The sequence below is a fragment of the Carassius gibelio genome, chromosome A5, assembly GCF_023724105.1.
Source record: "Carassius gibelio isolate Cgi1373 ecotype wild population from Czech Republic chromosome A5, carGib1.2-hapl.c, whole genome shotgun sequence".
Taxonomy (NCBI): Eukaryota; Metazoa; Chordata; class Actinopteri; order Cypriniformes; family Cyprinidae; genus Carassius; species Carassius gibelio.
In genome coordinates this window covers 24,012,450-24,026,241 of record NC_068375.1, presented here as the reverse complement: position 1 = coordinate 24,026,241, position 13,792 = coordinate 24,012,450, and the positions used below count along the sequence as shown (strand labels likewise).

Here is a 13,792-nt window from a genome sequence, read left to right as displayed (position 1 = left end):
AGAAGAGCAGTTTACCTTTGATCGCGTTGATCACATTGTTCCCGTCCTTGATGACATCCTTTAGGAACTTGTTGGTTTTTTCCAACTCGTTTTCGTAGCATTTCAATCTCTCTCTGAAATCTGGACTGTCGGAGTAACAGTCGCTGAACTCGAGTGGAGGATGTCCCATTCTCTTCAATGAAGATAACCGGCCTTTTGTTGTAAGTAAAGTACGCAAACCACGACAAACGTGCCTTTTGATCACTCGAAGGTGACCGGGTGGATTTCGATTAGTAGGTTTCGATAAAGTTCCACATTTTTGACATAATGGATAAGATGCAGTTGTAAATAATAATCAAAAAAGCTGTAATCCAGCGCTCCAGTGGTGACTGTCTCCGTGCGTGCTCGGTATTGCTAACTTAAGTCAGTCGAGCAATTTGAGTCGCAAAGTAAAATGTAAAAGTGCTGATAAAGGAAGCATTTGTATTTCAATACTTTTCCTTGTTTTGGGAGCGGAGGGACTGAAAAATGCGGGCAGGGCTACATACTGAGTACTCCCACATCATTGGACGGCAAAATGTCATTAGTTGAGGTTGAGAAGGGTGTTCGTGCACAACCGTAGGGCTGCAGTTTCAGGACTGCATTTCTAGGACCGCGTTTCCAGGACCCTAGATTTCTTGTAATAGCGCCATCTACCGAATTGGATGATATAGTGGAGACTGCAGTTTCAGCACCGCTTAGCAACGTTTGTATTAATAAATAAATTATTATTATTCAATTATTATTTATTGTATAAATAAATCTCAGGAACATTTATTTATTTTTCCAGTTGTGATTTTTTTATTACAACATGTGTAATACCTGCTTTGAGTTAACAACTTTAAACAAATTAATGTACATTTAAACTATAAATGAAAAATGTATTTCACTCTTTATACAAAAGTGGAATACCTTAAACGTCTTTCTTTAAATATACTGTATATTTATTAACCCCCTTTAAGTTTAAGTAATTACCTCATTATCAGGTGAAATAAAGATGGGATCAGCAGTCACTAAATTACAGCCATATATTTTATAGGTTGTATAGAGGCAAGACATAAGACTCAAGAATGATTCAAGAACTTATATATATAACAAATATTGTGATGCAACCAGGCAGTCAGTGTCTAATTAAGAAAACATATTTATACTTAATATGGTAAAACAATGAGCATTAAACAAGTGTTCAGGTTAATACAGTTAGCTACAGGCAAATCTCACATTTCACATCAACATCATCTTTATAAGTTTAATTAATGTGCTGGCTGGATACAGTTATTAGGCGAATGTTTAACTAAATCATGGCCGCTAATAAATCATTAATAAACTAGCACACGAATTCTTAATACGTGGGACTTAATTATTAATTCATAGTTAGCAGATCTAAATTTGCATCGTTTTAACGTTATAAAATAAAACCTAAATTTCAAATAGTTACTGCACACTTTGCTGTCATGTCGTCCATCTTACATGGGTGTTCTCAGTAAACCAATTCTGTAGGTGGCGCTGTCACAAATTAAAAACTAGCGTCCTGGATTGTATTGTTTATATGGGACGTACCGTTTCCTTCCTCTGGGGGGAGCTTGAGGATTAACAAAAATAAATGGAGTTGCATTGAAATATTAGGGTGCATTTCGTTGTACTGCACTCAATATATACACTTAGTATAACCGTTTAAATCTATTATTTGAAACTATTGGTATCTGAAATACAAATAGAAACGTGCGCCTAGAAATTATATGAAATTGTTCAATTGGGATCATGAAAGTCAGCAATCATAAACGACTATGATTGGTTTAACCTGAGCAGCGCGTTGAAAAGTAACACTTTTAACGTGACATTCCGTTAAAGTGTCACGTCAGCGCTGATCTAGACAAAAACATTGCAGCTTAAACAGTGAAAGTGGGAGGTTTAAATTGCCAGTGCTTTGAAGTATATAGTTAATAATTTAAATAAAATAAATAAGAGACAACATCCGTGTCACTAAGCCTAAACTCACAATGAGGCTGACGCTCTTCATAGAGTTGAATGCATTTTTTCATTGTGATATGCAGCTAAAACATATGGCATAGTGTACGTTAACGATACGTAAAACCTTCAACGTGTTCATTTAACTTCTAATAAAATTAATAAAATATAACAATGACAAAAGCTGAGTCTATTCAGAGTAACTGATACAAACATTTCGTTTAGTTATTTTCGGTTTATGATAACAACAACAACAACAATAATACAAATTACAATTATTATTATTATTATTATCTATTATTATCCTCTTTTTTTGTAACAAAATGTACAATATTTTACAAAAACATGCCAGAGTGTACAAATCACTGTTCAATTAATCAAAACTGTATGTTCGTGAAAGATATTACAGGTCTTCTTTGCTTTTTTATGAACAATGTGCCACGAACTGGTGAGTATTATTATTATTATTAATATTTATCCTTTTTATTATTATTATTGTTATTATTTATCCGCTTAGTGGCACGTTGGCGTTTTTGACGTCATACGTCCGATGACGTGCCGCCCCGTATCCGTGTGAAGATGGCGGAAGTGGAAGAGTCAAGCAAGCGTATGGTAAGGGACCAAACATGCTTTTAAACTCTTAAACATCTTTAAAACACGTTGTCAGCTTTTTCGTGGAGTTTTTGTTTTTGTCTGTATGGTTACCGATCCTGAATGGAAGCTGGAGAATATGTAAATGTGTCAGTAAAGCTCTTCAATACCTGTAAACGCAGATGGTCGTTTCTCAGCTCTAAACAACTTTTACTACATTAAACGAGTTTTTAAAACATCGGCCTAATCTCCGTACTAACAGATTTGCTGTTTTCTTTTCTTTTTTTGTGGTAAACAGGAGTACGCGTTTTATCGCTCCTTCTTACCAAACTATGTAAATAGTGATGGTGGAAAATCATCTGCGACCTGAACTCTCCTTTCAATCCCTTTACGTTCAGATGATCATCAGTATATAACCTATATCTTGTAACACTGTCACTTTAATCATCCAGTAATTTAACCGACTGTTGTTTTATTCTTGTTTAATTGAAATGCTTGTGACTGCTGCTGCTTCTTACTAAATGAGCTGACTGTTCAGTTGGTAAAACTGTCTCTTAGTATGAAGAAAACAAACACACTAGTACACATTATGTTAATGTTAATATTGAGTTAATTCGATGTTAGTGCTTTTCGTTAGTCATAATTATATTTATTTGCTTTGTTTAAGAAGCCTATCAACACACAGACCACCAGTGGACCACATTTTCAATGGCATAGATGAATGTGAACTGCATGCAAAGTGTTCTGGGTATCTGGATTTGCCATTAATGATTTACACAGTCCATCTTCATGTCACAGTTTGCAGGTTTGTCTGACATCTCAATCTCGGAGGACATACCAGTGGAGGGAGATATATCTGTGCCGGTCCGCTCCCAGAACGCTGACGATGATTTCTCAACACTGGATGAGCCTGTCAAAGACACTATTGTGAGTGAAACCATTTGTTACAGGGAAGAGACTGATATATTGCACTAAATAAATACATAATGAACATTTGTTCAAATATTTAGTGTGGATGTGAGGGCAAAGATTCTGAGTGCACCAGTGTTGTTATTCATAACAATTTTCTTTCGTGGGAAGAAGAGTTTTTTAACCTGAAATATGGTTAAGTGGAAGTACTAAAATCACTAAAAAAGGAAAATAAAATAAATATTTTAAAAAAATGACAAAAGCACACAATCACATGACTAAAACTTAAAGTAAACTAAAATGAAAACGGGAAATATAAAAAGGCTAACATAAACTATTCATAAATATAATAGTATATAATGATACTGAAATAACACTGGATTGCACATTTAACAGTAGTTCTGTCTGAGTTTAAGCAGTGTTTCTCACCGTCTCTTTGCTCTGTTTGGTCTCAGCTGAGAGATCTGAGAGCCGTTGGACAGAAGTTTGTCCATGTGTTGTACCCCAAGAAAAGTTCTGCACTACTCAAAGACTGTGAGTCTGACATTTACGTTTCATCAGTTGCTGCTCACACATCAATCATAGATTCCATGAAAGATGTGGATGCTAAATGTTCAGCAGCTGTCTAATTAAGTGCACCTATGTGTTCTTTTAGGGGACTTATGGGGACCTCTCCTCCTGTGTGTCACTCTGGCCTTGTGAGTATTAACGCTGTCAGATCGGTCCCGGTAAGAACTATTGTCACTATGCCTGCAACAAATATAATATATTTATAATATTGTCTGAACTAGGATGCTGCAGGGTGGCTCTGCTGACAGTGGGGACGATGGCAGGCCACAGTTTGCAGAAGTCTTTGTCATCATCTGGTTCGGTTCTGTAATCATAACTCTCAACTCCAAACTCCTGGGAGGAACAATGTGAGTAAACAGTCAGATTTTCATTTATATAATATTTTGCTTGCATAAAAGAGAGCACCTCAGATCTTCATTTTGGAGGAAGTGTTGAGTTCTTTTGGTTTTCAATGTTGTCAGTTTATTTAGTCTGTTACTGAATATGCACATTAACTGGGTTTCCGCTGTTCCTTAAAAACTCTTCAATTTGGTTGTATCAAGTAGAAAGTAGATACAGAACAGATAGATTTGATCACTTTATTTAATAAATGTTCATATAGGATCATATTAAAAGTATAATTGAAAGTATAATATAGTCATTTAAATCTGTCTTAAATTTTGAGAACAATAGAAAAAGGTTTGACCCCGTAATGACCCCCTAATGCCCAGCGTTTTCAAATTTGAGCACGTTAAGAATTTCAGGACATGGTGTCACTAGACACATAGAAATACAATATTAAAAAAAAAAGTAAATAAGATATTGATATCTGATGCTTAAAACTGTGGCGCTTGATATGCAAATCTTGTCTCACAAAAACTGTGATAAATTTCAGATTGTCAGACGATTTTTACTGATTAGCAGTCTTGAATAATTTTAAAAATCAAGTTCCATCCTACAGTTTTTTTTTTTCTTTTCTTTCTTTCTTTCTTTTTTTTAATCATCTTTCGTTTATGAGACTTTTACATTACAGAAAGAGATAATAACCCTTGTGCTGCTTAACATCTGCAGGATTTTGACCTGTATAAAGAGAACCCCTCTTCCCCCAGTGTTCATTACCACAGTAACGTTTGTTTGTTCATTTTTTAGTAACATGAGTTTGGCTGAATTTGCCAATTGTTCATTAGCTTCTTCTAGACAACTAAGAGTGCTTAATAATTACAGCGAAGTTTGAGCACATTACTGAAACCATGTCATTGACTAATTTACTCACGTTTTGTCTGTACAGATCATTTTTCCAGAGTCTGTGTGTGTTGGGATACTGTATTCTTCCTCTGACTGTGGCCATGATAGTTTGCCGTATCGTTCTTCTGGGATCTATAAGCAGCATCAGTTTTGTTGTCCGTCTCATAGTTGTCACAGCCTCCTTCTGCTGGTCAACGTTTGGTAAGAATCAAAATCATTTTTCCGTTTCAGCAATCCCAGAATACTAAAGGCCTGAGACGGTTCTAATTAAATAATGTTAAATAAATGTTATAAGAAAAAACGTTTAGAATCCATTTGTTATCTGCTGGTGCACCAGATGAGCCTGATTGGCTGACTTGCTTCTCAGGAAGTTCGTGCAGCCACCACCAGGAGGCACTACAGACTCATTCATTGTTTTTTTGTTTTTAATAATAAAAAATAAAAAAACATACTTTTTATACATTGAAAATGACCCGATTGAAAATTGCAAAATAATAATAATAATTAAAAAACTGCAATAACATTATTCATAAAAGAATAGCCTAGTCGTGACCAGTATTGTTTTAGTATTATTTATATATTAGTTCATATTTATTTAATTAGCTCTCATTTTTATTTTCAAGTTTCCTTTTAATTGTAGTTTAATTGTGTTATGTGCCTTTGCTATTTTTATTGTTTATAAATGTATGTGTTGGTGTGTATAAATATATATATATATAGAGATAGATAGATAGATAGATAGATAGATAGATAGATAGATATAACTTTAATTTATTTATAGTTAGTTTTAGTGTTTATTAAACTTATTTAAGCTAGTTGCCAAGGCAGCATTTCAGGTTTCATCTCAGATTTATAATTGTTTTATTTCAGTTACCGTAATTTTGTTATGGTTTAGTTTTAGTTAACAGTAACAAAAAAAAAAGAGAAAGGAAATCTGCAGTTACTGCTCAGATTGCTCGATTTTCTGTCATGACACTCATTGTGTCTCTCTTGTACACACAGTATTGAGGGGGCTTCAGTGAGATCTGAGCTCATGTCTATATGTGTGTCTTTTATTTACAGCCTCCACAGCATTTCTTGCAGACAGCCAACCGGCCAATAGGAAAGCCCTGGTCGTGTATCCAGTGTTCCTGTTCTACTTTGTAATTGGCTGGATGATCCTGACATTTTCGCCTTCTCCTTAGCACACATATACCATATGCCAATTGCAAAATGAATTCCTCCCCTTCGATAAGAAAACCAGCAGACTGTCAGGGAGCTGGCCGGTGATTGGCCTGCCCTAGAATGAGGCGGAGCATTTTGATGGACACTAAGGGGACAGTAACAGTAAGGGGATTATTACATAGATACCACACCCCCTCATCCCTCATTCACAGTTGGATGAGAGGGGAGAAAAGGAATGGAGGACACTAATTCTTCAGTTAACAACAGCCTATATGTTTTCATTAGATGAATGTTTTGTTGTGTGAGGAATGTCAGTGCCCTTCTGAGCAGCTCCCAACATTACTGTGTGTTGTGTGTCTCGTGTGTGGATGTTTGCTCAAGTGTAGTGACTGTGAGTGTGCATGCATTTGTTTTTGTGTCTGACTGAGCATTGTCTCTGTTGGGAGAATTATTCCGCTATCATCAGGCCGCACATTCACATTTGTCCCCTCACATTGTTGCGCACAAATGTTTCTTGTCTTTGGTGTTTTCTTTTTAGTTCTGAATGATGTTTGGGCTTACATTTATTTTATGTTGGTGGAAGTTAGTACATTCCTGAAGAAAATAAACATGGACTTTAATAAGTACTACATAGGCTGTATGTTCTCTGTATTTTTTTCACACAGAAAATGAAAAACGTATCTTCAGGTTAAATTGGAAGTGCTGTTTCTCTCTATATTAATTTGGTTTGTCACTAAAACCGTATTTTCACACGCATCTTGTTGTCTGTCTGACAGGACAAAGACTGTCTTCCCATTCACAATCTTTCCTCACACACACACACACACAGACAGAGAGAGAGTTTTCACTCTCTCGCTCTCTCTCGCTCTCTCTGCCGCTCTATGTGATAGTAGTTCTAATTAGACTTTCTTGGAAGTCTAAAAAAAGACTTTAATTTTCACTCCTAATGCATAGCAGCACCTGAACCATAAGGTGTTAGAAGACTGCAGTGTTTTCTTCTGACCTTTGTGTGTCTGTATCCAACTGTGTTGTGCTTGCTCACCTGTGCTGCTGTCATTTTGTTTTTATTCGTTTCTTTAGGATTTTTTTTCTTGTCATGTTGGTCTTTCAGGAATCGTTCACCCCCCAAAAAGAAAATGCTTTCATCAGTCGTCATCAATTTTTAAACAATATATAATGTAAGATATTTTAAGAAATGTATTTTTATTGGCCAACACAATGGAAGTCAATGGTCATCAAAACTGACTGGTTGCCAACATTCTTTAAAACTGTTCCACAGAATAAAAGAAAGTCAAACAGGTTAGGAATGGCATGAATAAGTGATGACAGAATTTTCATTTTTGAGTGACCTATCCCTTTAAGTGCTTCCTGTGGTTTCATCAGCACAATTTATAAATATCACATTTTGTGTGTGAATTATATAATTAGTGACAGACTCATTTGACATGTGCGTTGTGGAAGTTCCTCAATCTGTTATTAGTCAAGTGTATTAATATAGAACCAAAGAAAACAGTAGAAAAGAGTAAATTTGGAAATCAATAGCAAATACTTTTTTATTTACAGTTATACTTTGTTTTAAGGCCTGACATTATATATTGTTTAAAAGAGGTGCATGGTAATGAATTCTAGATATATTTAATATGATAATGATGTGCCAGCTGCAGATTAAAGTCTAAGATTAGTTGTTTGAAGTCTAAATGAGATCTCCAGCTTCTGTAGAGGGCAGTCTGTGCATGGGAGACCGTTGTGTTTGCTTACATGTTTCTTTAAAACACCCTAATAAACCCTTATTCCTCCATTCAGACTCAACAGTTAAGTGTGTGTCTAAAACAACAAGTGAGTCTTTTGGACAAGTATCTGCAGATCAAATAAGTTTAAGGAGTCAGACAGCAGATGCAGCTTTCCTGATTGAAAATATGCACTGATTTTAAAAAAAGGGAGACAGAACTAGAAGAAAAAGTGCATTATGGATACACCATAAGTAGTTTTTTTTAATAAGGTCATCTGTGAGATGCATAAATGTAAATGATCAGATTTTCCACAGTTTTACAAACAGAAAAGGTGTTTCTCAGGGCCAGTTCAGTATTTTGCTGTTTGTTGCTCTTTTAGATGGGTATTCCTTGTGCCTGAACATATGACTTCTGTAACAATAGCAGATGTCAGTGAGCAGTGGTGCAGCGGCTCAGCACATGTAAGAGCTGTAGTCTCCCAATCTCTACTGATCCCATTCCTAACACATTCCCTCTCGCTCAGCTACACTTTCCAGTCTCCATTCCACTATCCCATCAAATGATAATAATAGTAATTATTATCATTAATCCTAATTTTATTGTGCACTAATGCATATCATTGTGCACTAGTGGATATGTGCACTAATATAATATAAAACCATTATTTTAAATTGTAAATATATTACACAGTATTGCAATTTTTACTGTATTTTTGATCAAATCAATGAGAGATGAGACTTCTTTCAAAAACATTAAGAAATCTTACCAACCTCAAACATTTGGTACAGTGTTTGATAGTGTATATATATATATATATATATATATATATATATATATATATATATATATATATATATGTACATAAAGAAAGAAAGAGTGCTGAGCTGTGTTATGATGAGGCTGGCCTTTTATACCATGTACCATCACGCTTTGTATGCGCGTCATTTTCAGAGCAGCTGCAGTCTGTCAGAATGAATGATCACAGTCCAGACTCTCTGTGGTCTAACTCCAGGCTGCTGTAGAGGCGCCCCGGAGCGTTGTGAACACTGGCCTGAGTACGACACTGTTTCTGGCAAACCGGAGATTACGGCACAGAGAAAAAAAACCTTCTCACAGGTCACCTAAGGGCATGTTGGGAAACTTAAGTGCTGGAGCCTCATTAGAGCAATACCATTCCCAGTTCCAGGCCCAGTACAGGGGGCTCAACCTCACCAGCGGGCCAGATACCTCAGCTTTATCACATTGGTGTATTCTTACACCTTTGGTTCTGCTGGAGCTGATAACCTCATGGTTGCACTTTGGGTGACTTTAATTCGAGTTACAGTTTGCAGTCATTTTCCATCCCCTTTTCTCTCCCAAATTGCTCCCTTTCCACACTGTGCTATACAAATAAAGCTGCAGAAAGTGTTCTGGCAGTGGAAGAAGCATGTGTGCACAAGACAGAGAGGCTTGTTTCATTACATTAATAACAGCAATAAGAAAGTTCACTGCTGGGGCAGAGGAGAAAGGTCACTTTCAACTATAAAAGATCCTTCAGAGCAGCTGCTCCAAATCTCTAATGTGGTCATTACAGCATTTTCAGACTCCAGACCTGTCTTACTCTTTCTTTCTGTTTGAACTTCTAAAATATCAACATTTTAGGGGATGCTGGTGCACTGTGGCTCAGCTGACCCAGAGATGTTTTTCACCTGCTGTTCAAGACAGAAGTAGGACCGCTGGGACCCTCATCATGGTTCTGTCACAGCAGTCAATCAAAATCCAGCCTCATCTGCTACTTCTGCGGCTGGGCTTCTTCTCACAGTTAGCAAACAACAGCTATCCATCTATCAGAAAGTCTTTATATTGAACTATGGGTATCAATACATTTCCAATAGTCTGCACTGGAAGCTTTAGGATGGTTAAGATCTATTTAAACTCTTTGTATTTGTCTGTTTTCATGTGTATATATATTTTTGTGTGTGTAAACAACTTTTTGGGGTTTAATGAAGTGTATGTGTTTTTTTTACATTACACAGTAGACTGACTGGGGATCACACACACACAACCTTTCACTAGAATTTGCCCTCAACTTTGTCTCATTAACAAAATACATGCGTTACGGTCTTTTGTTGTTGATCTTTTTGTTGTTGTTCTCCAGACAACTGTCAATGAGTGAAAATCAGGCCTTAATTTATGTAATATATACCTGGCATAAGTTATGATGTTTATGGCAGTTTACGTGAATAACACATCATGTCAGAGACAGTTCCACATATGGCCTCTGACTTGTTACAGCCAAACAAATGCAAGACAGTATGTCCAATATGTTTAAATGGAGTGAATGTTGGCAGTGTGTTGGCAGCGCTCTCATTTGTGCTCATGTGCATGCATAAATGATAGGTCCCAATTTGCATACTTGTGCATGCAATATTGTAGTAAAAAAGAGTCATGTGGAAATTCCAACAAGAAGTACACTTCAAATACCTAGATGATGCACTAATTAACTAAAAAGTGTGCAATGTTCTGCTGAATTCAGAAAATTACTGCAATGAAGAAATATATGGTTAAACTGAAATAAGATGTTGAAGGCATTCAGAAAAGCTGGCCTTTCAGACACAAAAGCTGGATGACAAAATATCCATACAAAATTCATAATCTAGATGGTTGAGGACATAGCGTATAGTATATAATTTAAGACACAAGTCGTTTCTGCCTTGGTCGTGTAGTGTGTGGGTGGCATTAGCCTGTCATACCATTCAAAATCTCAGGTAATGCAAGGAAAAGCAATAAGGCTATCTTAAAAATCCAAGCTGGTACATTTTTGATAACTTGAGTCAGTCATGCACAAGTAGAAAAGAACAACAGCACAGTTAAAAAAAAAAAAAAGCTGAATAATTTCTCTGCTTAGAAACTTTCCTCTTTGGAGATCATAACGCAGAACATCAGAGAAAGACGACACTGAGCCGTCTCTGAGGAAGTGGCAGTTGTGACCTGAATGTCAAAAGAACATTTGCTGTTCTCAGTGTTAGCCGGTTTAAATGACTTTCTTGAGAGATGAGTGCACAGATTGCCCTTTCAAACCCTCAATGCTTCTATTAGAGATCAGAAGCACATATCATAAACACGTCCTGGTAACAACACCACTCTGAAATACCTTTACAATCGCATCTGGATGCAATAAAAATGTTCTCTGAGAAGATGGAACCAAAAATGACATGTTTATGTCCCTGGAAGGATGAAACTGGCTTAAGAAGGAGCAAAACCTTTTCCATTCGAGACAAAACAGGTCATAGCAGGGAACTGAATCATGGCAATTGTTGGTGGTTTGTTATGAGCTCTTATATCATTTGTGTACACAATGTTTAGTATAATATTATATTTACATCAATTCAGTTCATATTTTGTATATTGTTTAATTGAATGTTTCAGTTGTTTCTCACAGACAGAGGCATTAAGGAAACTCTTTATTCTATAAGTACAAGATCTTTCCGATTATTCATCTCTCAGACAGTTATGTTTTTGTCAAAGTGTTTGCATATTCTCATTTTACTTGTTTACTTACCTTCATCCTTTCTTTCTTTTTTTTTGGAGTGGAACTGATCAAACCTCTTTTTTTCAGAATACATTTGCACAACACAAATGTTTATAATTGGGTGTGAAATGAATCATAATTTTATTTAAAAATGTTTCATAATGAGCCTTTGAATTACATAATGTAAAAATGAAAATAAATAAACCCTCCTACAGGAAGTAATTTGGAGACTTTTGGAAACAGTCTGCACTGGCTGAAATGTTGATTTGTCATTTCCTCCTGATTGAGCTAGAATGAATCAGATAATTTGAAAAGAGCCAGTGAATAGAGAAACACAAATGATGATGATGATGATGATGATGATGAGAGAATTGTTATGTTGATCATTGTTATGTTTGATGGGATATTGCAGGGTGACACTTAAGACTTTGTATGGAACTGATGTTTTCAGATCAATCAGAGTGTCAGACTGCCTGCATAAACTATAAGGACAAGCAATATTCTTATTACTAATAATAATTAATAATCAAATTGACTGCACACGATGATAAAACTTTAATATTGCAGATTGGTCTAATCTTCGCAAGGAATGGTTGCACCGGGTTGCTCAAGGGAGGTTTTCCATGTAAAGAGTGAAATTTTGGAAAATTAATTCCACTGGTCCTGTCTATGTATAATGATAAATAGAAAATATGTATATGAATGACTGTTATTAAGCTGAATGTAGATTATTAAGAGACATAGAACTTCCTCTGATGCAGTACCTCAAATGAGTTTGAGAAAAATCTGCTGACCGAAGTCAGGGACACATTTCTGTGTGTGTAGGACTGTGTGTGTGTGATCTCTGGCATGCTGGAGTGGGAGAGTGAAAACACTGTTAGTTTTTGTTTTCTGTGTCTTTGACACATAACAATAGTGGTGGTGGGTATGAATTCTCAAGAGAGCTACCGATGATTATATACAAAAACTATATGTGACCCTGGACCACAAAAAAGTATTGAATGTCAATTTTTCAAAATTGAGATTTATACACCATGTGAAACTTGGATAAATAAGCTTTCCATTGTTGTATGGTTTGCTATGAGAAGACAAATTGTGGCCAAGATACAACTATTTGAAAATCTGAAATCTGAGGGTTTAAAAAAAAATAAAAATACTGAGAAATTTGCCTTTAAAGTTGTTCAAATTCAGTTCTTAGCAATGCATATTACTAATCAAAAATTAAGTTTTGATATATTTATGACAGGAAATTTACAACATATTTTCATGGAACATGATATTTAATCAATATCGTAATGATTTTTTGCATGAAAGATCTATAATTTTGACCCATGTTTTTTTGGCTATTACAAAAAAAAAAAAAAAAAAAGCCCCATCGACTTAAGATTGGTTTTGAGGCCCAGGGTCACATATGTGTGTCTCTTTGCCTGCAGACGTGTGATATAATTGGGAGAAACTGAGTTGAGAAGTCAAATTGCTTACATGTCTTCACAAGAGTGTCTCTCTTATCTCACATATACCCATGTCAGGTCTATGAGCCTCTACTAATGAACTAAAGAGTTGAATTGGGTATAAAGGGAGCATCCAAAATGTTCATTTTATTGTTTTTTTATTTTGTGTTTAGGTGTAAAACCGGTCAGTGATTATGCTATTCATTTAGGCAGAGTTTTCCTGAGGTTTGCTAATTCAGTGAAATAAAAAATAATAAATAAGAAAACAGACAAAATAAAACCCTTTACTAAAAAAAAACTATATTTTACTTGTTTACCTGCATGTCATGTGACCATTAACCAACATCAGAGATTGGTGAACATACAAATGTGTTGTAAAATAATTTAAATATTACCTTAGTGGGTATTTAAACTAAATATTGAAGGTCCGAGGGGTTCGGCTGACAAAAAGGTTTGGGGACCCTTGGTTTAGAGTAATTCTCACAGCAAATAATTCAGATGCTCAATGAAGTATGTGAAGTCCATCCACATTAAAAGGGCAATCTGTGGGACAGGACCACCAACTGGAAAATGAGACTGTGTAAGAGGCTTAAAATACTTCGGTAGTAAAATAATAATGTAACAAATGAAATGTAATATAGCAAATAAAAATGGGT

General features: G+C 35.6%; 2 protein-coding genes across 3 annotated transcripts in view; one reads left to right on the top strand and one right to left on the bottom strand.

Moving 5' to 3' along the window:
* The window catches only part of ophn1 (oligophrenin 1), a 37,277-nt gene extending 36,735 nt beyond the window's left edge, over window positions 1-542 (bottom strand). Inside the window, exon 1 of one of the 2 annotated variants that reach the window (XR_008178080.1) lies at window positions 16-542. Coding sequence is in view for 1 of the 2 variants with exons in the window: in XM_052592675.1 (XP_052448635.1) it covers window positions 16-169 (154 nt within the window). In the remaining variant the exon portion in view is untranslated. The remainder of the gene's footprint in view (window positions 1-15) is intronic. The other variant, XM_052592675.1, reaches the window with a different exon arrangement.
* A 1,955-nt stretch (window positions 543-2,497) lies between these two features.
* On the top strand, window positions 2,498-7,073 carry yipf6 (Yip1 domain family, member 6). The gene is made up of 7 exons (XM_052592676.1): window positions 2,498-2,598; window positions 3,376-3,504; window positions 3,942-4,020; window positions 4,142-4,184; window positions 4,278-4,403; window positions 5,324-5,481; window positions 6,343-7,073. The coding sequence occupies exons 1-7, from the start codon at window positions 2,566-2,568 to the stop codon at window positions 6,462-6,464; spliced, it is 690 nt and encodes a 229-aa protein (XP_052448636.1). The 5' UTR covers window positions 2,498-2,565; the 3' UTR covers window positions 6,465-7,073.
* Window positions 7,074-13,792: the final 6,719 nt, after the last annotated feature.